A 22,283-nucleotide genomic window follows, 5' to 3' on the forward strand; every position below is an offset into this window, starting at 1 on the left:
CTCCTTCCTCAGGGGCCGCAGGGAAGGAAGGAGGGCGGGCCACAGCTTCCAGCCGCCGGTGCTGCAGGAAAATCCGAGCTCCCCAGCACTGGCTGTCGAGCCAAAGCAAAACCGCTACACAGGTGATAGGAGTCTCTCTATGCCACCTTCTGAGACAAGGGAGAGCATTTCCAGCTTCATAGTGTAAGTAAGAGAAGCACATAACCATTTTAGCTGATAAAGTACTGAAAGTATTCAGGGAAAGATGCTTGAAAGGCAGGTCCCAGTGGTGGATGGAAAGAGGCAAGTGCAACACCGTTGTCATGATCCTGAGGAGACTCTTTTGGGATTTGGAGAAGGGGACGAGAGCAGGTCTCCAGCCACGAGCTAACCCTGGGCAGACAGCACCGCTTGGTCCTTCCCTGCGAGGGTTACACTGAGCAGGGACTGCACCAAGTACCTGTGTGGGACACACTGGCTCAAAAGAGACGACACACACGGCAGTGTGGGATGTGTTGGGACTCCCAGTGTCTTTCAGCTCTGTCCTGCTCTGGTGCGGACAGTTGGTTCAGGCTTACCTGGCCCTGATGCCTCCCCCAATGGGTTCTTGTTCATCTTTGATTCCAGGGCACTGTGCTTATCTTGCAGGTGGACACGGAGGCTTTGGAAACCTGACAGACAGGTGATTCACCTATTCTGTGGTCTCGTATTTTTGCTTCTTTTCCCTTTGTAGTTAGCACACAGTTTTCTGCCATCACACGCAAGTTAATTCTACCCTTTGTGTCTATAAACACTGTCTCTTCCTCCAATAAACACAGGAACTTGGCAGCAGTTCTTGGAGACAAGAACAGTAGCTGCTGACATAGAAAGGATAATGCCAGCAATGAGGCATTATTTTCTAGAAACTACAACAATCATAGCATGAGTGTCCAGGATGAATACCGGACCAGACACTTCAGCTATTCAAACCCAGTTCTTAGCTTCAGCAAGAAATCTCTCCATAGGAAGTGAGATGAAGTAAAGGGAGTCGTGTAAGTTGCATTTTATTAGACAGAGGTGGATTTGATACGTTATATCTTAATTTTCCATTGTTCTTGTTCAGACATGTGGAGTGTACAGGTTTCCCATTTTTTAGTCAAGAAAGAAAAACACATTGCACATAGCAGCTGCATTCAACAATACAACAAGATACGGATCATTATTCACTTGAAGACTAGAAACGTACCCAGAAAATTTTCAATCATTCAGTATGCTAAAATATAGATAAAAAGAGTTAATTACTGTTTAATGGTAAAATACATTAAAAAAATTCAGGCAAATCTAGAATGAAAACTTGTGACTTTCTTCAGCATGGCACCACTCTATTTTTTCATTATAAATTTGTAAAAGGCACCACACATTAAAACTGTAAAGCAAGGGAGAAAACAAAACCAAGCAACTGTCTATGATTTTCTTTCTGTACAAATACATATGTATTTTAAGGCAGGTGTTTTTATGTGCAAAATACAAGTATACAGGTAAAACCAATGTTGGTATCATATATTCTCATACTCACTTCTTTTAGTACGATTAGTGTCCAAATGTACAGTACAATGAAAACACTTTTCTCTAACAGAGCTCAAAATAGAAGGCAGGCTGGAAATATGGCCCTGATAACAATTAGGTTTTAAATCTGAAGAGCTTTTATTTAGACCCCTTAAAACATGTACAAACAGTCATTCTCTTTTTCTTTTTATCTCTTCCTTAAGAAAGGTCCATATCAACTTGTTCACTATATCAGGTTGATCCTGCTGGAGCCAATGACTGGCTTCTGACAAAATAGTTAATCTGAAATGATTTTTAACATAAATCCTTGTAATTTCTGCCATCTCAACTTCCATAAATGCATCTCTTTCTCCCCATAACAGCAGGGTTGGCATGATGACTTCATGGTGCTGCAGAGGTAGGCAGCTTTGAAAATAAAACACACTTAGTTAGGTCTTATTTTAATAAAAAAATCACCAAGACATTTCAGTCAACACAGCTTTTGAAATCAATGCAGTGAATCTCATTGTAAACTTTCTAGGTTCCACGGTATCTTCTACAATACCAAAAAACCACTGTGACTCCAAGTTCTACCACAATGACCTACTTAAACTTTCAGTAAAAATTAATTATTTTTTCTTAATACAATTATTTAAAATTGAGTATTTTATAAATATTACCTCATACTACAGACATTATGAAAGATACAAGGATCTAGAATGAAAGACTTTTCAGCATTAACCCATCAGAATTTATTCCAGCACATTTCAAAGATGCTAAAATATTTATCTAAGCTTGAATTCCTTACTTTTAGCCACATACAGTGACAGACTAGCTATGACAATTCAAAACAGATTCCATCTGATCAGATACAAATCTTTATTATATTAATGCAAAACCAGGATTGTTTTAAACCAGTAATGTATAAAAAAGATTTCCTGAATAAACTCTTATGATATATGTAAGTACTAGTTTTAAACTTAGCAGTTAAGAGACTCTGCTCTGTAAAAAGGGAAGACAAAGCAGATGACATGTCTTAGTTTAAAATAAGACAAAGAAATCGAGACTGAAGACATTCTGCCTCTCTACTTACATGAGAAGTCAATAAATGTTAATAAAAGATCACTTTAGATAATAATTTCATTTTGATTGAGGAATTACAAAAATTCTTGAAATGGCCTTTTTTACCAGTGGATTTAAATCTCATTTTGCAAACAACCTGATGTCACCCACTGAACCACATCTTACTCGTAGTACCAATTTAAAAAACTGATAATCTGGTGATCTGATTCAGTGCATTTAGACTAATCTCTTTATCTTTTAATCCAGTATCTTGGATCTCTCACTATTAACATGTGTGTGTTTTCACTACTGTAGAGTTTACTGTTTTGTGCCTTGCAAGATTTGTAGCCTCACTTAAGTAAACTCTATCAGGCTTTTTACAGGCTTTTTTGGTCACTTTTCATTGCCTGTGAACTACACTTTATTTCTGTTCAGTCTGGAATAGAGGAAATGATATCATGCCTGAAATTTCTAGAAATCACCTTTAATAATGATTAATGCACAGATTTCACATTTAGAAAGGGAAGTTCCATTATTGAAGTTTTTGAAAAACACTCAGACATTCATACAGCATTGTTATACAGCTTCTCTGTAAACAGCGAAGTACTTCTGAACTGTTATAAGAGAACTGATCCCATTTCTAAACAAATAGCGTATCAGAAGAAATTCAAGTTCCAGCTTCTTACCTATCTTTCCTAACCCAGCATGATAGAAAAACTTTATGGATTTTTTCTCAAAGTGTTTGTATTTAATGTATAGTGATGGGAATGACCAATGTGCTATGTAGGAAAAGATGTGTTGGTGATGGATGGAAGTAGGTTATTTCAGTCATCTCTTTGGAAATAACATTCCAGAAAAATCAGGCTCTGAAGAATGAAACTCCAAGTGGATAAGTAATGCGTTGGAAACCTTTAACATGTAGGTCACCAGTATCAGCTCACTGGGAGTTATGGTGAATACAAGTCATTAGCATCCAAGTGCTCCTTAATGACTTAGATGAGAGAAAGGAAAAATTGCAATCCAGTTTTCACATTTCACAATTCCCATCCCATAAGGTGTGACCATCAGAACTGGTGGCAAGAATTGAATGACTGACCTTTTCTTTCCAGCCCAAAGCCTGCTGCATTGGGGCTGATAGCACATAAACAAGGTTCTCTGAATTCAGTACAGGTGTACTTTCATTAGAAGAATAAAGCAAACAAGGCACAAACAAACACACAAAACACACAGAGGAATTAACAGCTGTGAAGATACTTTCTGACTTATAACTGATACTACGCTTTCTTTTTGAGTCTGAAAAGGCCTGACACAATAGTTTAAACATTCACAACTCTTTCATTTGTCTCATGTCACTCCCAGAGCAATTCAGCTATCACAGACACATCACTGCTGCTGTCAGAGGAGCATCTGGCTAATGTGCACACGCAGTGATGCGAGGTGCTGTGGCCAATGGAACGAGCAGGGCTCGGGGCGCTCACGCCTCTGCAGCACCTCATTAGCCCTGCCCCGAGCAGCTGCAGCGCCAGGGAGCCGCTGGGCAGCCACGCAGCCCCGGCACCCTTGGACATCCCAGCTGATGTCATTGACTGCTCTCTGCATAGCTTTAAATCACTGTACTGTTACCAGCACAGCCATCTCATTTATTCCCCATTGTCAGCCATGCTTGGGGTTAGCTTTCTGCTTTCTTCTTCCAGTTCTGTCTCAGCTTGTACAAGACAGATCAGATCCTAGCTCAGATCCCTGCTTTCCTCACAGTATTTTCCCTGCTGATTGCTCTCCTGATAGTGACAGCACGGATGGCACAGAAAGAACAATAGAAGTGGCAGTAAATTTGGACCATGGAAAATGGAAAGGTAATCGACTTCAAGTATCTACTGCCTGAGTTTAGGGAAAGAAGAGAATTGTCATTTTAAAGGATATTGGGAAGCTGGTCTTGTGTTAGAGAAGCATGCAGGACATTTATCACTGCTGAAGACTGGAGACAGTAAAGGAAAAACAAGTTCAATGCCACTCTTCTTGATACAGTCCTTCAAGTCAGTGCTATAAGTAGAATAAATGCAGAGATAAGACCTTCTGGCCCTGTTTTTGGTAGATTAAAAATGGGTGTCAGTCTCTAAGGCCAAGCCAACTCCTTTCAGGAAGGTTAAAACCATTAGAAAACTGTTTGAGAAAATAAATAATTCATCTTGCAAAAATATTTCCTATTATGCTGCTATCTCTGTTTTACTCTATGAAGTGAGTCTGCTAAGACCAATAAAGGAACAAAAAAACCCCAAACCCAAACCAAGTTAGGTTAGTGTATTAGTTATAAAAAAACCTCTCCCACCTTTCTGAAAAACATGAATAGCTGAAACACAATAAAATTGTGTCAGATACGGTTTTGTAAAGTTACAAGTGAGGGTAACATACTTGGATGCCAGGTCATCTAATAGTATTATGTAACAATAAGCTCTTGATAGATATTATCATAACTTAGTATGAATTGTAATGCAAACAATTAATTGATGTTAATTTTTGAAGTATTATTTAGAGGTGGATTTTTGGGATTGCCACAGGGGCTGTGCATGAGGAAGGGTCTTTGCTTTACTAGATTTTGAAACAAAGATTTTCCTTATGTGCACTCTGCTTGTTCTGCCATTTTGTGTGGACACCTCACAGAACACACCTGGCCTCTCACTGCTGTACCGGGCCTGTGGCCGACCTAGTGAAGCCCATTCCTGGCTTCAGGAACACACCTGGGGTTTTCCCTCTCTGTTTCAGCGGCAGGAGAGGAGCCGCAGTAACACTTTTGAGCTCCAGGGGACTCTCTAGAGTATTTTCCTTCGTTTGGGAATATTATACTGACCTGAAAATAGTTCTGTAATGGTTAATGGGTCCTGTTAATGCTCCAGGTTGTGAAAAGACATAGAGATAAGCTTCAATATCTTCTGCAGTTAATCTGCAGCCTTTCCTTCCAATTCCAGTGGCCTGGCTGGTAAATAAACTTTTCAGAACCTATAAAAGCAAGAAGAAAAAGCTATTATGTCAGATAGCTAGAAAATGTGATTTCTCTCCTTCAACAGGACACATCTTTCTAAAATCAGTTTATGCATATTTATAAATCTATTTATGTTCAAAGTATAATGAATGGTTCAAATGGGTTTTTAGAGAGCTACGTGTAAAGCACAAGGTAAACATCTTGAGTATAACTTATTTCAGAATTATCAAGTATAGAGAAATACCAGTATTGCCAAGTTACTGCATCCTCACCTGCCACCTGTGACAGGCAAGGCAAGTGCAGGCACATACTTTTTTTTTCTGGGATGGACCCCAGCAGGTGACAGGGCAGGAGGGAGGATGATTCATGACCTCCCAGCTGGCTGTGCCCTGTGTGTGCAGCACTGGGAGCTGTGCATGGGGGCTGTTGGTGTGTAGGAGGGTGTATCCTGCAGCTGCTTTGTCCTCTTCTATCGGCTTGTAATTATATTTAAGGTTATACAAGGTGTTGGCCTCGGCTTCTCAGGCAGAATTAACCACCTGGCTGAATGTGATGCCCGGACTCCCACACTGCCTGCCCTGTGGCAGACGCTGAGAGATAAGAGGATGTCCCACTGCACACAGGAGCTTCAGACAAGGCAGCAGGGATTCCCCAGGCACCAATGATGTCCCACTGGTATGGGCACAAGTAAAACCAGCTGACTCTCTAGGTGGAATGATGCACTGCAGTGCTGGAGGTTAAAAGTCTGTCCCTCAGCACCTCCCAGAAATGCAGAAGTAAGAGTTAATCTCAGAGACTCTTAAGTACTTGTATCCTGCTTTATATAAAGCTTAAGAAGAAAAATCGGGAAGCTCTGTATTTTTTTCAGTAATTATAACTACATCAGAAGGGATCAATGTAGGTGGCAATTCTTCCATTACTCACAGTTACATATATAAACAAGAGCATTCATTTTGCTCACCTTGAAATCATTTAGTGTAAACATGAATTCAGGAAACCATGGCATTTGGAAAAAGAAGTAGTAACCAGATTTAATCAATTGTGATGGATGTCGTAGAATGTATTCTGAAACAAAAATGTCCATGAATTAAAAATGAAAACTGATGGCTCAAACAAAATCACTATTAATATTACTATTTTTTAAACTTAAAGGAATGTTTTAAAAATATTACATTAAAGTATGCTGTGTGACAAAAGATGATTATTGTTTCAGGAGTAAGTATATGATGTCGCCATTAGAACATACTTCTTTTACAAATGTTAGTACAAACAGCCAGTAAAACAAAAGTTTGCCAGAGATTAGGTGAGGACAGCAACACTGGAGAGTTTAATTGCATGGTAGGTTTTCACCTAGAGAACTATTTGTGTAGCTAGTCCAAAGCATTTTTTCCCAGATATGGAGTAAAAGGCATAAATAGGTATTTCTCTCATCAATGATGTGATGCACATAAATCTGTAGATGATGATCCACTGACATTCTAAAGACTGCATCACTCCTGTTCATAGAAGTATAGAATTTTTCTAACAGTACCTTCTTGGCAATTTCAAGAACTGTAATCAAGGTTACATAGAGTCATTTTTAAAAGATTTTTACAGTCATCTTTAAAGACATAGGAGCATATATAGCAAAAGAAAATTATATCTATAACAAATTTGCACTGACTCTTTTTTAAAAATTGTAGATCTGTGTCTCCAATGAGTTTCAAGAGCCAGCATGGACATTCAAATACCTAACTCCCTCAAAGCAAGCACACAATGTGTGCAGGTGCTAGGAATTCTAGAAATTGTCCTTTACAGGTGCAAATTCAGGAATGTAAAACTGCATTCCCAACACAGGACGTATCTCTGAAATATTAATTCTGACAGTGAATAAAAATGAGTTTTAAGCTAACATAAATTGAAGTGTTAGCTATCTTCTAAACTTTCCTATCTTATACATTCTTAAATTGCATTACCCATTATATTTTTCCTGATGGACCATTGTCAGCACTGATCACATTAGTTTTCTGTACTATTTATAAACTCTGTATTTTCTTTCAATCCACAGTAGAATAAATTTGATGTAGGGAGAATTTATCAAGCTACAGAACAGATTTTTTAGTTCAACAAATATACAAACAAATACTATAATAAAATACAATTGTCTTCTCTACAGCCTTGCTCCTGCTCTCAGTGAAAACTCCTGCTTGCTTGTGTGGCGAACACACCTCTCCAAGGGTAAGTGTGGATTAACTACTTGGCAGATGTTCTTTAGTATCTTAGAAAAGCGCCCAAGAACACTGTGAGAACAGCAAATGTGGATGGTTCTGATCCCATGGTGGTGTAAGGTCAGATTTACATTCAATTGAAATAAAAATTAAAGCTGCACCGAATATTCTTAGCTGTTTCTGGGGAAATGGGGTAACTTTTTAAATGGAGATAGGGTAAAGCCAGCAACTGAAAAAATTAAAAGTAGTGACATAGTACTTTCATTTTCATTACTGAATGTTGATAATTCCTATGAAATGTTTTGTAATTCTGAGTTGTAGACAAACTCAACTCTATCACACAATAAACTGTGAAACAAGTTCTTGTTTCAGCACAGTACTAGTACATTCCTGAGCATCTAGTAAGTAGTCTGGAAAGACTGTCTTCTTCCAATGAATATTGTACCAGATCATAAACTGTCACTTGTCACCTCAATCAGGATTTAATTCTAATGTCTGATTAATATTTTTACAAAGGCAGGTTTATGAAGATTTAATAATGCAGTGCAGCCTTTACCAAAGTGTAATACAATATACACCCCTCTTCAGGAATTTTATCCTGATAAAGTGAAACAAAACAGATTCATATGTATGAAAATTGTTTGTGGACCCTCAAGGATTAAAAAAACATTGGTAACTTTTCTTGCAAGCATTCCCACTTCCTACAATAAATCTATTTCCAGAAGTCAAATACTCGATATCTTACTGCTTCGTAAAATACAGTCCAGACAGTGAGAGCCGTAGAGTACTGGCAGCTCATCTACTGAGCATCTAAAGGGGCAGGCTGTTGGTTCTCAAAGTAAACACCATCATAACCAAAATGCAGATACTTTGGGTTAACAAAGGCTACTGTAAAACTTACCTGTAAATACAGAAGGATGAGGGAAATTAACCACAATCAGCTTAGTCACCATTTCAGGGTAACATATGGCCACTAACCAAGCGATCATTCCTCCCCAGTCATGGCCAATCAACACACACTTGTTATATCCTACCACATAAACACAGATACATGCTTTTATTTCAAAGGCATTAGTATCCATAGAAATTATCACATATAATAAAATCATTATTGGGTAAATAGCTGGTTCAGGACATTTATTAAGGTAACTTTAATACTGCACTGCTTCCGTTACTAATGGTCAGAAAAAATAGGGCACTGTTATAGTTTAAAAATTTACAAATACTTAAAATTATTTAATTGGACTTCATTAAACTTTACCTATACTATCTCCATGTCAACTTAAAGTCACTCAGTATCCAGATGGCCACCCTGGACATCTTGGCCAATGCAGGGTCAGATAGACACTTCAATGTGCAGTCATTATAACACATGTACACTTACCATGTTTAGGGAGTTTGGAGTTTGAAACTGCAGACAAAAAGACTGAGCAATCTCCTGAGCACCTCCAGAACAAAATTAATCTTAATGAATTTCTCTGAATATCAGAGGTTAAGCACTCAACGCCATCATGATGCAAAAAGTGGGCATTACACTTAATAGCGATATATATATAGCATGTATATACACTCCCATTTATATACTTAGGAGGCCCGTAGCTTTTCTCCATAAGCTGTGTTGTTGGCAATTTTTTAAGCTCTGGACATTCACATACTTATTCTTTCATCAATAAAAATGGTATTATTTTAGCAGGAATAGAAGGGGCATGGGCAGGATAGTGACCAAATGTTTTGAAATCTTTACTATTCCTTCTTTAACCACTGCTGGAAAACATACTATAGTGTCATATCATCACCCTCCTCATCGAGGATTGGAATGTTGAGCACACAGACTACAAATGAAACATATAAAAGCCAAGATGTTTAGAATTCTGACATGAGTTTGGACACAGTTGTCAAAGAACCTTATAAACCCTCTTGGATAGAAATCTTTTGAAGCACTTTTGATATAATTGAGTCCTCCAAAAGAATTTAACTTGGGATTAGGAGAAACAAAGATAACAAGCCTCTGAAGTGTTTTTTCCAAAAAATTTTAAATCCCTCTGAAATTGAATTATGCTGAGAGCACTTCTCAAGCATAACCATGGCATTACCATGGAGATTAACACAACCAGCAAAGGCTGGAAAGTGTCAACACTGTGTGAGGACTGCCTGCCCAATCTTTTGCCAATACTTAAACACCACAAGTAAAGCAAATCCTAAATTCAGATCTCAGAACGTGAATCACTGCTTTATTATTTCTTCATATGAAATGAAGTAAGTTGTTTTACTATTGCTAGAGTATCCAGGGAATTAAAATGATTCAGAGAATGACAATCTAATCCCTTGCGTTGCTCTTGGTGTGGAAATATCCTTCACCAGGGGTTACAATTTATCACCCAAACAGGGACACTTCAAACTGAACTGGAGGGGTGAATTTTGCACTTCATCTCTAGACCTTTACACTGTATTTACCACAGAGAGCAGCATGTCCCTCATTCTCCCTTCTGCTCTCACTGTTGTGTAAGACAGAGTGATTTGGCTCTTGAGAACTGACTATTGTGCAGTAGTATTTTCGGAGGGCTTTTTTTTTTTTAAATACAGCAGATGTACTCTCATCATCTCTGTATAGCCCACAATATTTATTATGTCTTCTTTGTGCAAGAAGAATGTCATCTGATATAAATTCTTTCATCTGCAAGTGCTTTAAGACTCTAACTCAGAATATTATGCACTAAGTACAAGTGGTTGGGAAGAAAGACTTCTTAGGTAAAAAGACCATACACTTGTACTGCTGGATTTTACAGCACATACGATTTTTTTAAAAAACTCATGACAGAAAAATCATCTTTACATATTGCTTATACTGACATACAAATTGTAATTAGAAAACAACCCTTTTTCATTTATAATAGTCCACAAATATTAGTGTCCTTAGATTTATAGCTATACACCTCTGTAATGCGTATATATTTTTAAAAAACCCAATGCTAGATATTTATGGTTTTTTTTTCCTAGAAAACCAAGTCATTTATGAGTCAAGTAGGTTTTTCTTCTACTAACGCACCTAGAGATTCCAAAATATCCTTTATGTCTGCTATCAGGCAATCTAACTTGTAATTTTCTTTGTGAGGAGGAGCATCTGTTTCTCCATAACCTCTCAAATCCAGGGCCACCACTCGATATTCACTTTTAAATTCCCGCAATTGATGGCGCCAAGAATACCTAACAAAGGGGAAAAAAAGTTGAAGTTACAAGGTCAAGCAGTATGATACCAAAAATGTACTCAATGCTTTTGCACCCAAATATTTGAGGGTAAACTAGCATGGCTTTGTTTGCAATTAGATTATTTTTCCTTTCTGTGCTGTGCTGATGACCCTTTGTGGCTGCAGTAGTTTTGTGCTCCCTTCTTGAATTCCCCAATAACAAAGTGCAGCTGCCAGAAGTGGGGCATGGCCAGAGCCAGGGTTTTTCAATTCCTGGAGTCTGGCACAGTCCCTTTGCTGCAAAGGAAGCAGACATAAACCAAACCACTGGGAGGATTATTCTGTTTCATCCTTGGAGCCATAGTAGCATCAAAAAGTAAGGTCTGAAAAGCTTTCTCTTCTCTCTTACTCACAGCCATGTTTTGATGGAGCAGGGACACATGCCCTAAAGCGTGGTTCATTTTTTTACTCTATTCAGAAAAAGAACGTCAGATAATTCATACACTAAATAAACCAAAGAAAGAAATTCAGCTAATAACAAATGATCTTGGTGAAGTTCATAGGATTTATCCTGGGTACACTTTCATCTGTGTCTCTGTACCAGAACTGTTGCTGAGCAAGCTCTCTCAATGTGTGGCTACCAGACAAAGTATTTCTTCCTTGTGTTTCTATGGAAAAGAGTTATAACATTACATACATCAAAAGACATACAAAATCAAGAACTCGGGCAGAGGCCTGGGCTATTCCTCACTCTGTAACAGTATGCAGTGACTAGATGTGTGTTATGAAGCAAAAATAAAAATAAAATGGTGGGTCTTACCCTGCAAGAACTACCTGCCCTTCAGCTGTTATTGAAACCAAATCTATTTCAGAATAGCCAGTACCAAGACAGACATGGCCTTATCTTACATTGTAATAGAAAGATACATGAAAAACATGATCCCTCTGTGCTAGGATCTAGCTTTTACTTCTGCTTGTTTCAACAGTTTCACAGAAAGGATATATAACATTTGGATCATTGGTGGTTGTAAGAGTGATGCACAGAATTCTACCTTAATCCAAACAGTGTCTATATCAGACCATGGGCTCTTCCACTTTACCTTTGTCTCCAGCCTGTTAGGGACTTTGAACTTAAATAATGTTACAGGAACACTCAGTCATACGAATCTGTATTCATATAAATGAAACAGTCAGAACATTTTCATTTCAGTGCCATATAATGCTCAGACAAGGTTTAGCTGCGATCCCCAGGAATGAATTTTTTAAAGGCATTATATAATGACTTGGAAGCTGAATTTGCCATGGTAACTGTTGCAGCTATTCTATATACTTCAGTAAGAAGAAAGAACCAGGCCCATAAATAAATAAATCAACTATTTTTGTTTTCAGAAAATGTCTACAAGCTATTCTCATCCTCTGTTTTCACAACAGCCCATCAGTCTCCAAATGTCTGACCTATCAAATGGGTAGGTTTTATATTCAAAGAAACCCTTTTACCCCATATGATATGTAACTATTGGGCAACTGCTTTGCAAGCAGAATTTGGAAATGTTATTAATGCCTCCATGTTCATAAGGTTGAATCTATTTTGAGACTTTCTGATCACATTCTTTCTAAAAGGCAAGTTGTATAAAATGTAGCCGCTCACACACAACTTATAAGTACTCAGCTGCCTCAACACATTATGTCCAATTTAAAGTATTTTATTACTGACCTTCCACAATATATTGGTTTTCAAGTTCTTATGCATCTAAAACACTTATTGGCTCTGGTGCATGATATTCTTTAGTGATCTTTCATCTTCAGACATTCTTTATCACTCTTAGTGGCCTATTGTCTGGTTGTATTTGTCCCATTTATAACCTTGAGACATTTGAAAGCAGAGGATTTGCTAAAATTAAGAACTGGAATTGTGGATCATATCCTTTTTATTTTCCTAGACAAACAATACAGATTTGATGCTGCTTTACATCTCTCTTAAATTGTGGTTATTTTACCTTGTGCTCTCAGAACAATCACTATTCCTGAACGAAAAAGTCTTCACTGATTGAATGAACAACCCAACATGAGAATTGGTAATGTGACTGGTTTACAGACTATTAGCATGTAGTATTATTTTTAAAAACAGCGATAGAAAAACGATGCTATTGGTGGTCCCAGTGACCTATGTAACAGGTTTTTTATTCACCCTTTTGAATGGTCAGACTTTACAATATATTAGCTGTCACTTGTAGCATGACTCGATATTCTAAACTGTAAGAATGACTTTCTGCTTTTTAAAAATAATATACCTGATTTCAGTAGAATATGTATATGAAATGCTAATTTCGCCAATACTCTTCCCCCTGTAGGGGAAATCAGCTGTAGTCTCACTGCCTGACTGTGTTAGAATATGCTTTATGCAAGATATGCATAATGTTTGAATAGAATATGCGCTGCCCCATCTGTCCTTTCAATCAAAATTTACAGCTTTAATAATTTTAGATAGTAATTTATTATTAGAACAATGTACTTCTTTAACTTAAACATAAATTTAACTTAACATAAATGTGATTCTGCCCCTTCACCCTGAAGGGTGTTAGTACCTAGGGGAAATTGCTAGGGGAAGAGAACTGACCTCTTTTCTACCTGGATGAGTTCAGCATGGTATGACCTGAGTACAGATTGAAAGATCACAGTTCCAACAGTGGCCTCTAGCCCCTTAGCTGAGTTTGGAAAGGAAAAGGATCATTTACCTTGCTGAATTCCTGGCATTTGTACTTCCCATATTCCCTTACTGTTTTTTCCATGCAGGTTCTGTAAGCCACGCTTCACTAGTTAAACCTGACAATGACAGCCTGAGCAATTTAATTAAATCATTGGACACATGACTGCTTTTCATTGTTATAAACAAACATTTAGGATTGGGTTTGATTCATCATTCATCTCGTGATGAACTAATAATAGAAGCTTTTTCCCAGAGTAGCATTCTGAAATTAGGCTGCACAATAGCCTATAGAACTCACAGTTCTTTCCCTCCCCCAGTTAAAAATTAATGTATAGTATTTTTAATAAATGGAGCAATCCATATTACACTTAACATATAATGGATCCTTAGTTTAACACCCTCTGCTATAATTCATAAGTTTAGCCATATAGTACAAGTTACTATCCACACAGAAAATTTGTTCAAAACTAGCAGTTCCTTCACAAAGTTTGCAGGAAAGGATACATACCTAAGGAAAATGGATTGGCAGTACAAAAAAGATGGTTGGTTTGTATTAGTCTGAAGGAATTTTTTTGTGGATGCTGCAGCTGAAAAAAACATTTCAATGGTTCATTGCCTACTAAAACTTCATGCCATTAGTTAGTGCTCATAAATACATATAAGGGATCACACGGGATATTTAAGCAGAGATGTTCACCCTGGGGTATCATATGCAGCCTCTTTTATAATAGAAAATCGTGAAGGGAGTTTTACCAGAATTCTGGAAAGCCATGAAGCAGCAGCATGAGTGGTTTGCCCCTTTCTCCAGCAGCCACATAGTGGAATCGTAACCCTGAATCCTTAAAAAAAAGAGAAAAAGGAGTGTGTTTTTATTGCTCCATAGAACTGCTATTTCGGGATTTGACAATGATGATGGTTTCAGACCATATTTTAAGAAACAATATATTGCACCTAAAAACATCAGATTATCAGTTTTGAAGCTGAAGCCTTCTGCACTTCTGAGATCAGGTATCTGCTACACACTGGCAATGCTGAGTATCCCACACCCTGGACACCATAGCTTCTTCCAGGAAGGAGCATCTCTACTACTTGCCAGGCTGTGTGCCTGTGTGCCAGTCCAGCCCTGAGCACACCAACGCTTCTGACAGAGCACTGCCTGGCACAGCCACTGGGAAATGCAGGTTATTGTCAAAGCAAGAACATTGCTTTCACACAGACACCAGTCATGTGCTTTACAGAAAGATTTTAAAAGGCAGTATACTTTAAATGCACTTTCAATCTTTCAGTTAGCTGGTAAGATTATGCAACTATTTAAAACCATCACATTGCATTCTGGCACGATAAAGGACCATGTGGATTCTTAACAACCAAAAGCAATCAAAATTAAGTAACTAGAAAGCAAGTAGTTTTTACTGTTCTAGGTTTCAGACTCACTTCAGAAAATTAAGCTTCAATGTTATAATCTTCTTTCTGCCTTGTCAATAGTCACTGTTTCTGATTCATCTTTTAAGAAAATGGGTCTTATGAGAATTACAAGCAGACAAGTTACTTACTGCAGAAGCTGAACACTGAAATGCTATTGAATTGAATGGATGTACACAAGCTTACACTGAGTCAAGGTCAAATCCAGTAGAATTTAAATAAACTGTGATTATGACCTAGACGTTTTACTGAATTCTGCACAAGTGGATACAGAAGTTGGGAGTTAGCTCAAAAAATACTGTTTAGAAGTCATGTGAAAGAAACTGCAGGAAGGAGGGTTGTACAGCTCCTACAAAGCCTGCACTGTCTCTGTTATTTCAAAAAAAGAAAGAAAAAACCCATGCCTTTGCTGCACATCAAGAGCTAATACCAGGGCAAGGATCACAAAAGCGTACAAAAAAGGTTTTCTTGCCAAAGATGTTTCAAATGCTCTGAGATATCTTGATACTCATAAGTCACTAACTAGCTACAAAACCATTAACTTACATTCTGATTCTTGAAAGGGCTCTGAAGAGAGAACTATTTGGATTTTTTTATACTTGCTCGGCATGTAATAGGGACTTTGCTCAGTTTTGCCCCTAATCACACTGTATTTCACCTCTGGGATTCCAACGAACTTGAAGTCCCTAGAGGTAAAAGTAAATTCCTAGTAAATTTTGGGGCTATTACCTCATCTGTATAATTCTCCAGATCCCTCTGCCTTTGATCCTTTTATATTTTAAAATGTAGAATTTTCTCAGTCTCCTTCCACAGTTTCTCATTTGGTGAGTAGGGGGTAAGCCCTCTTCCATGTTGCTTCTTTCAGTCAGTGTCCTCTTGGGACCTCCCCTTTACTCATGAAAATTCAATCATCACTTGTACAGCAGCAGTTTAAATATCACATGGCCCAAACTAAGCCCATCCTCGACTTTTTCAGTTGCTGCTGTTCCCTTTTATCCACCCCCCAGAACAGACATAGGATGTTACCACCTTTTCTAACACTGACTGTTTGTTTTATTGAAATCTGAATGGATTTGTAGGATGTATGTGTTTGGAAAGTAATCCATTAGCCTGCTGTTATCCAACAGCAAGAGTTTCTTATTTCCTGAAATGAGTGATCGACTGTGATATTGACAGCGATTCGATTTGCCCCCAAATGCTCTTCTATTGCTGTCATACCCCTCTCACTTCCCCAGCAGCCTGTTCATTTACTGCTTCGTGCTACAGGAAAAAAGAACATGTCATATGAGTGAAAAAGCCCACACATGCCTCCTAATGATGTTAGCAAAAGAAAACAAGCAAATCATGACAAACTGAGGCTCAGTAATTTATCTTAGTACTGCCTGGCATGAAACCATCTGCACAGAACCCTGGGAACAGATATCTTTGTGCTTATTTTATGAAAAATAGCACTTGACAAAACTTGCTGTGCATTCTCTGCTCACCTATAACTGCAAAAGAAACCTAGCTAATACAACTTCATTTAGAGCATTTGGTAAAGGAGTAAATCACAGGTAGAGGCCTGAGACAAGTACAGAAATTGTTTGGTGGCTTAAACTGAACAACCTGAGGTCAGCAATTAGCTTCTTACTCTACGTTTTCTCTCAGTGATGCACGAAACGAGCTCCCGGGTGCAACTGGGCAAACAGTAAATACCAGAGAGAGCAGAGGCGGTAGAGGGAGCGGTGGACTGCGGGAGACCCGGGGCCGACGAACCCCTCAACACCCACCCAGGGCTCCGCACCCGGGCCGGCCGGGCGCCGCGTCCTCCCGGCCTGAGGCCCCGCAGCCGGGCTGGGCACGGCACCGCTTCCCGGGCAGTGCGGACAGGCGCTGGATGCGCGCAGCTGTGCGAGCACGCACGGCAGGACAGGCAGGGCTGACATGCACAGCGCAGCCCACGCACAGCACAGCCGGGCAGGCAGGGGTGCTCTGCACAGCGCACCCCGTACAGCAGGGCAGGCAGGGGTGCCCTGCACAGCGCAGCCCACGCAGCAGGGCAGCGGGGCAGGGGTGCCATGCACAGCGCAGCCCACGCAGCCGGGCAGGCAGGGGTGCCATGCACAGCGCAGCCCACGCAGCAGGGCAGCCGGGCAGGGGTGCCCTGCACAGCACACCCCGCACAGCAGGGCAGGCGGGCAGGGCTGCCATGCACAGCGCGGGGGTGGCTGCCTGCGCGCCCAGCAGGGCCCGCTCTCCCCGCCCGCGCCCTCACCTTGATGCGGACGTAGCAGTGGGTGCCCAGGGAGGGGTCGTTGAGGCAGGAGGGGGGGTTCTCCCGCACCACCCAGCGGAAGGTCTCGCCCGGCCGCCGGCCGATGCTCCAGAGCAGCCGCAGCCCGGCGATGCAGGCGCACACTCCGCAGTAGCTGTAAACCAGTGCCCAGAAGAGCAGCGCCCGGGCGGCCACCATCACCCGGCGGGCGGGCGGAGGGCACGCAGCTCCTGGTCTCGCCATCGGCCCCCGCCGTCGCCGTCCTCGCCGGCCGGGAGGGGCTCGGAGCGCCGCCGCCGCCAGGAGCCGCCCGAGTGGAGGCACCGGGAGCGGCGGCGGCGCGCCCGCCCAGCGGCCCTCGCCCCGCGCCGCCGCCGGGCACAGCGCCGGGCACAGCGCCGGGCACAGCGCCGGCCGCCCGCCCCGCACGGCCCGGGCTCGCCGGGCCCCGGGCGGCGCCTCGGGGGCGGTGGCGCTGCGGCCGGAGTCGCGCCCGCTTGCGCAGGGCTCGGCCAAGGAGGGGCTGTGCTCCCCAGATATTTGGCGGTGAAAAAGGGAGAAGACGTCCCTGCGGCGGCGGGATGTGGCTGTGCCACCTGCGCGCTCCGGCAGAGCCGCCAGACACATCGGAACGCGCTCGGAATGTCACTGGGAGCAGCGCGCCCACCACCGTGCTTGCCCCAGGCCCCGGCCGCGATCGCGCTGCACACTCCGAGCGCGCCCTTGAGCGCCCTTACCTTATTGCCGTGCTCGAGATGGATAGCGATAGACACGGGCCGTGTGCTTGCACCGTAGTGTTTTTCGAGACTACATTCTTTCACTGCGCCTTCACCATTACCCATTTAGAGGTGATTTTGTAAACGTATTACAATTTTAGTTATTATATGCTATTACTAATGAATATTTCTTAAAAAGATATCAATATAATTGCCTAAACATAACTTATTCTGTATTGATATCTCAACTCCTGAGGGCTGACAGAGGCTGAACAATCCCCTGCCTGCTCATTAGTAAATCACTACAAGAATACACTAAGGGGTCAACGTCTCATACAAGGCCACAGATGCCAGGGTAAGAAAAAAGGCTCGAGTCTGTCTCCTATTAACCTACTGATATGCAGGGTAAAGGGTAATTTAAAACTAGAATGGTTCACATAATCCAAAACTGTAAATAAAAGTGTAACTATATGAAGAAATTGATTTTACAGGTTATAAAAGTGCAGGTTATAAGAAATTACAGTTTATTAGGTCTAGAAGATAACAAAATGTGGACATGGTATTTGCTGACTACCAGAAAAGTATAATTGAGCTTGCATGTCAAATCCTGATCTAACTCACAGCATGGCCTGCTTACCTTTACTCCTAATCCTTTGCTTCTCAGACTAGAGGATACTTTTGGAGACCACATGAGAGTCACAGCTAATATGTAGGTTTACATGCAGCTTCTTGCCATTTGAAGAGAGCAGAGTTGTTAAATTTTACTTGAATTTAATGAAAAACAGAATTTGTTCTTGGTCCAGATGAGTGTGTAGGATTAAAACTTAACTTCCAAGAAATAATTTTGCTCTGTCCAGCAGTGCAAGTAGAAGCTGGTACAAAGACAGCATCCATCTGTTAACTCTAAGATGTGTAATTCAATGAGCTAGTTTTTTAAAAAAAAAATTGGATAAGCATGTGTGCAGACAGAATATATACAAATTTTTCACTATGCATGGAACGTAGCTTGTAGATGACTTTTGTCTGTAATATACCAAATGCTTTCTCCTACTTGTTCTAAATTCAGACTTACAAATATAGACACTGGTGTTGAATCCTAGGCCCATTGAAGGCAGAGACAGAATTAATGCTGGTTTCAACAAGTTCAAAATTTTTCTTTTTTAGAAAATCAAGTAAAATGAACTAAAGCAGCAGAAAGGAATGTTATAAAGAACGGCCTGTTACTGCATTTTCATAAATTCATGAATTAAAAAGTTTAAACAAGTTCCAGAACCCTAATCTGAATTTATTTTCTATTACTAAAGATAACATCTTTAAGGAGCTGTAAAAAGCTGCCAAGCTTCCTGTTATCAATAACACAAATGAAATACCAGCAACCTACACCAGCTGCCACGCTGAATAACACTGTTCATGATCCCTGCTCATTGTCTGAATGCAAGCCTTACAAACTTAAGGTGAGGAGCTTTAAAAGTCAGCTGGGGAAAAAGGTGCAGGGCTGTTTAAGGCTCCTTTGTTCTCTTGAGCAAGAAGAGAAGGCACATCAGAAGCAGATGATTCAGTTCAGACACTGGCCTCTGCAGACTCCAGTAGGATTACATGAATCATGCCTACTGAGCCTGAGCTTTCCCTTCGTGCTCAGATTACTCACACCGCCAACCCTAGGATTCGCATACAGCTAATTTCTTATGCATCAGACTTTGTGCTAATGACCTTTCTTGTAGCAAAGAAGCCTTTGCAACTTCTCAATATCAGACTAAGCAGCAGCAGAATTTTCCCTGAAGTGCACCTCAGTAAACCAGTGACCCGGTTAGATAAATGAGGAAGTTTGGCAGGAGTAAAACAACCAATGCTGTTGTTTATATCACAGTAGCCATCAAATTTCTTAATAAACCAGAATGAATAACTAGAATAAATCAGAATGAATTACTAGAAAACATCCCCTAAGAAAGCTTGGAAAACATGTTTGAAATCCTGGAACTGACCACAAGCTTTCACTTGCCTCCAAAGAAAAGTTGATGAAAGCCCAGTGGTGGTTTAGGCACAGCAATCACAAAATTCCAGTAGTCATCTAGAATACAGGCAGGAATAAAGATGGAACCATGATGTGCCTTATTATACAAAGGTATTTGGCCAAGCTACGCAGCAGTTCTTCTACAAAGGAAGAAGCAGAGCCAATTTTTTCACAAGAATAGAACTAAGTCTGTTTTTATTTTATACATCACTAACTACCTCAACTGTTTCATGTCAAGCTTCTAAATTATGCAAACCTTTTGGCTATGGAGTTTAGCTATGCCATCTTCAGGTATTGGATATGGATCCAATATGAGAGCTGGGAAGAAGGTAGTGCTGGTGACCTAACAGTTGTGAGCAGTGTTTGCACAATGAAATTGCTACACACCCTAATGCAGCATTTCTGGGCACCCCCACCTGTGCCACTTTAGCTGTCCTGTTTTCCAAGGAAGCTGTAGAATTCCTCTTTTTTTCAGGGACATTTGCTTTATACTCTAGGACCACACTGTCCACATATGTGGCAAACCTGTTGTACGAGGCAAATACCTTCCACACATTTTCCAAGATTTTGCAGAAGAAAGCTTAGAATTTTCTACATGTCATATGAATAAGAAAAATTGATTGCCCCAAAAATTATTTTTCTGTCTTCCTTATATTTTGATTTTCTCATCTTCTGCTCTAAATGATTGTTCTAATGGGTGCCAAGCCAAACCAATCCCAGGGCAGATGGTCTTATGTGCCTTGACAGTGTGCTTTGCCCTCTATAAAGTGCCATCTGCCCATTTGTCTTTTGTCAGCTCAACTAATCCTGTTTCTCTGAGAGACAAAAGAGGACAACTTTGCACATCACTCATTCTGCCTCTGCCTCCAGCCTGACCAGCTTGTAGCTGATAGTAAGAAATTTACCATATTCCATTTTTTAGTGACAGAGCAACTTCTTAGAGCTAATAACTATCTTACCTTTCATTTATATGTAGATACAGTCTACTAGCACAGACACAAGTATACAAGTGACACATTAAAGCAGCCATTTTCAAAATGATAAAGATAAATGAATGGTGTAACAGAACTTAGTACACCTTGTAAGTGTTAGATAACTATTTATTTAAACAGCTCGTTTGCAGGGAGCATCTACACAAGTGGTATTCCTGCTTCTTTGAGTGTGGTCATGGCTTTGGGCAAACAGTCCTTAGAGAATTGTTACTCACGTTTGGAGGCCATCTCCCTTACCTCTGGATTCAGGAACTGATTATCCTCTCCAAGTGACTTGGAGATTGCAAATAAAGGGTTTATCAGATTAGCATTAGCACTAACATTGTGACTTTAAGCTGTCATGACAGTATAGAGTCATGGAAGCTGAAATTAGTTTTTGAAGGGACAAAAGCACCCGTTCCTACCAGCAGTGCCCATATAGCTGTATAGAATGGATTCTATATACATATATATAGAATGGATTATATATATATATATATATATATAAAATTAGATAGATACAATTCTTGCCCTTCCCTCTATCACTTCCTATTTCCAAAGCAAGAGGTCTTGAGCTTGGATTAACCCAGAGACAAAATATATCCAAGTGACAGCAAGGTAGAGAGTCCTGGATGTGAACTGCAGTGTTTTATTGCAGGACAAATAGCTACTAACAATGTATAAGCTACAAATGAAGGCAGACGACTTTTGATGTGGATTTGAAAGACACCCTGACAATACCACTTTACATTACAACCCATCTTTCATCCCAAATCCCTGTCCTAGCCAAGCCCTCAAATCTCCCAAACAGCATACACTTGAGCATGCCTCCAGGCCAGGACATCCCTAGACATTGCAAAGGGTGATAGCCCAGTCTGAGTGTTTGTCATATACACTCTTTGTGCCATTGAATGAAGTAATACCATTCCAGCAATGGCAGAATTTGAAGATCCACAACTACTTTATTGTTGAATAAATATATTGGATCTAGCACTAACTCATCAGCCTGCTGCCTGAAAGACCAGACTATCATTTTGGGGCATTCTTTAGGTGGAATTTTTGAATTTAGAAGCAATTTTTTGTTTTTCTCTGAAAATTCAGTTATTTGTAAAAAGTTTTGTTTCCTTAGCTTGCTTAGTTGGGTTGTCTGTGGTAGAATCTCACCACAACTGGTAGTGTTACCTTCACTTTTCATCCAGGAACTTGATAAATTGAAGTTCTCTGTAAGGACAGAGTTTTGAGTGGGAGGCTCAATGAGATCTGTAGTC

The 22,283-nt window shown here is 40.3% G+C and overlaps 1 protein-coding gene across 2 annotated transcripts; it reads right to left on the reverse strand.

Moving 5' to 3' along the window:
• Positions 1-997: 997 nt before the first annotated feature.
• Positions 998-18,174, reverse strand: EPHX4 (epoxide hydrolase 4). 2 transcript variants are annotated; one of them, XM_032118180.1, is made up of 7 exons: positions 18,055-18,174; positions 14,395-14,480; positions 10,796-10,953; positions 8,651-8,779; positions 6,504-6,607; positions 5,411-5,559; positions 998-1,929 (listed from the first exon to the last, which is right to left on the reverse strand). In XM_032118180.1, exons 1-7 carry the CDS (start codon positions 18,157-18,159, stop codon positions 1,695-1,697), a joined length of 966 nt encoding a protein of 321 aa, XP_031974071.1. In that variant the 5' UTR covers positions 18,160-18,174; the 3' UTR covers positions 998-1,694. The 2 variants fall into 2 exon arrangements, with proteins under 2 accessions (XP_031974071.1, XP_031974070.1); XM_032118179.1 differs by lacking the exon at positions 18,055-18,174 and adding an exon at positions 17,318-17,627.
• Positions 18,175-22,283: the final 4,109 nt, after the last annotated feature.

Source organism: Corvus moneduloides, chromosome 9 (genome assembly GCF_009650955.1).
Source record: "Corvus moneduloides isolate bCorMon1 chromosome 9, bCorMon1.pri, whole genome shotgun sequence".
NCBI lineage: Eukaryota > Metazoa > Chordata > Aves > Passeriformes > Corvidae > Corvus > Corvus moneduloides.

Bases quoted from the DNA above. Each gene is read 5' to 3' on its own strand.
- EPHX4 (XM_032118179.1), bottom strand. From the start codon at position 17,560: ATGGCGAGACCAGGAGCTGCGTGCCCTCCGCCCGCCCGCCGGGTGATG. The intron at 10,954-14,394 runs GTAAAACTCCCT...CCCCTTTGTTAG, and splicing joins CATGGCTTTCCAGAATTCTG to GTATTCTTGGCGCCATCAAT. The intron at 1,930-5,410 runs GTCAGTATAATA...TTATTTTCAAAG, and splicing joins CATTACAGAACTATTTTCAG to CTGCCTACCTCTGCAGCACC.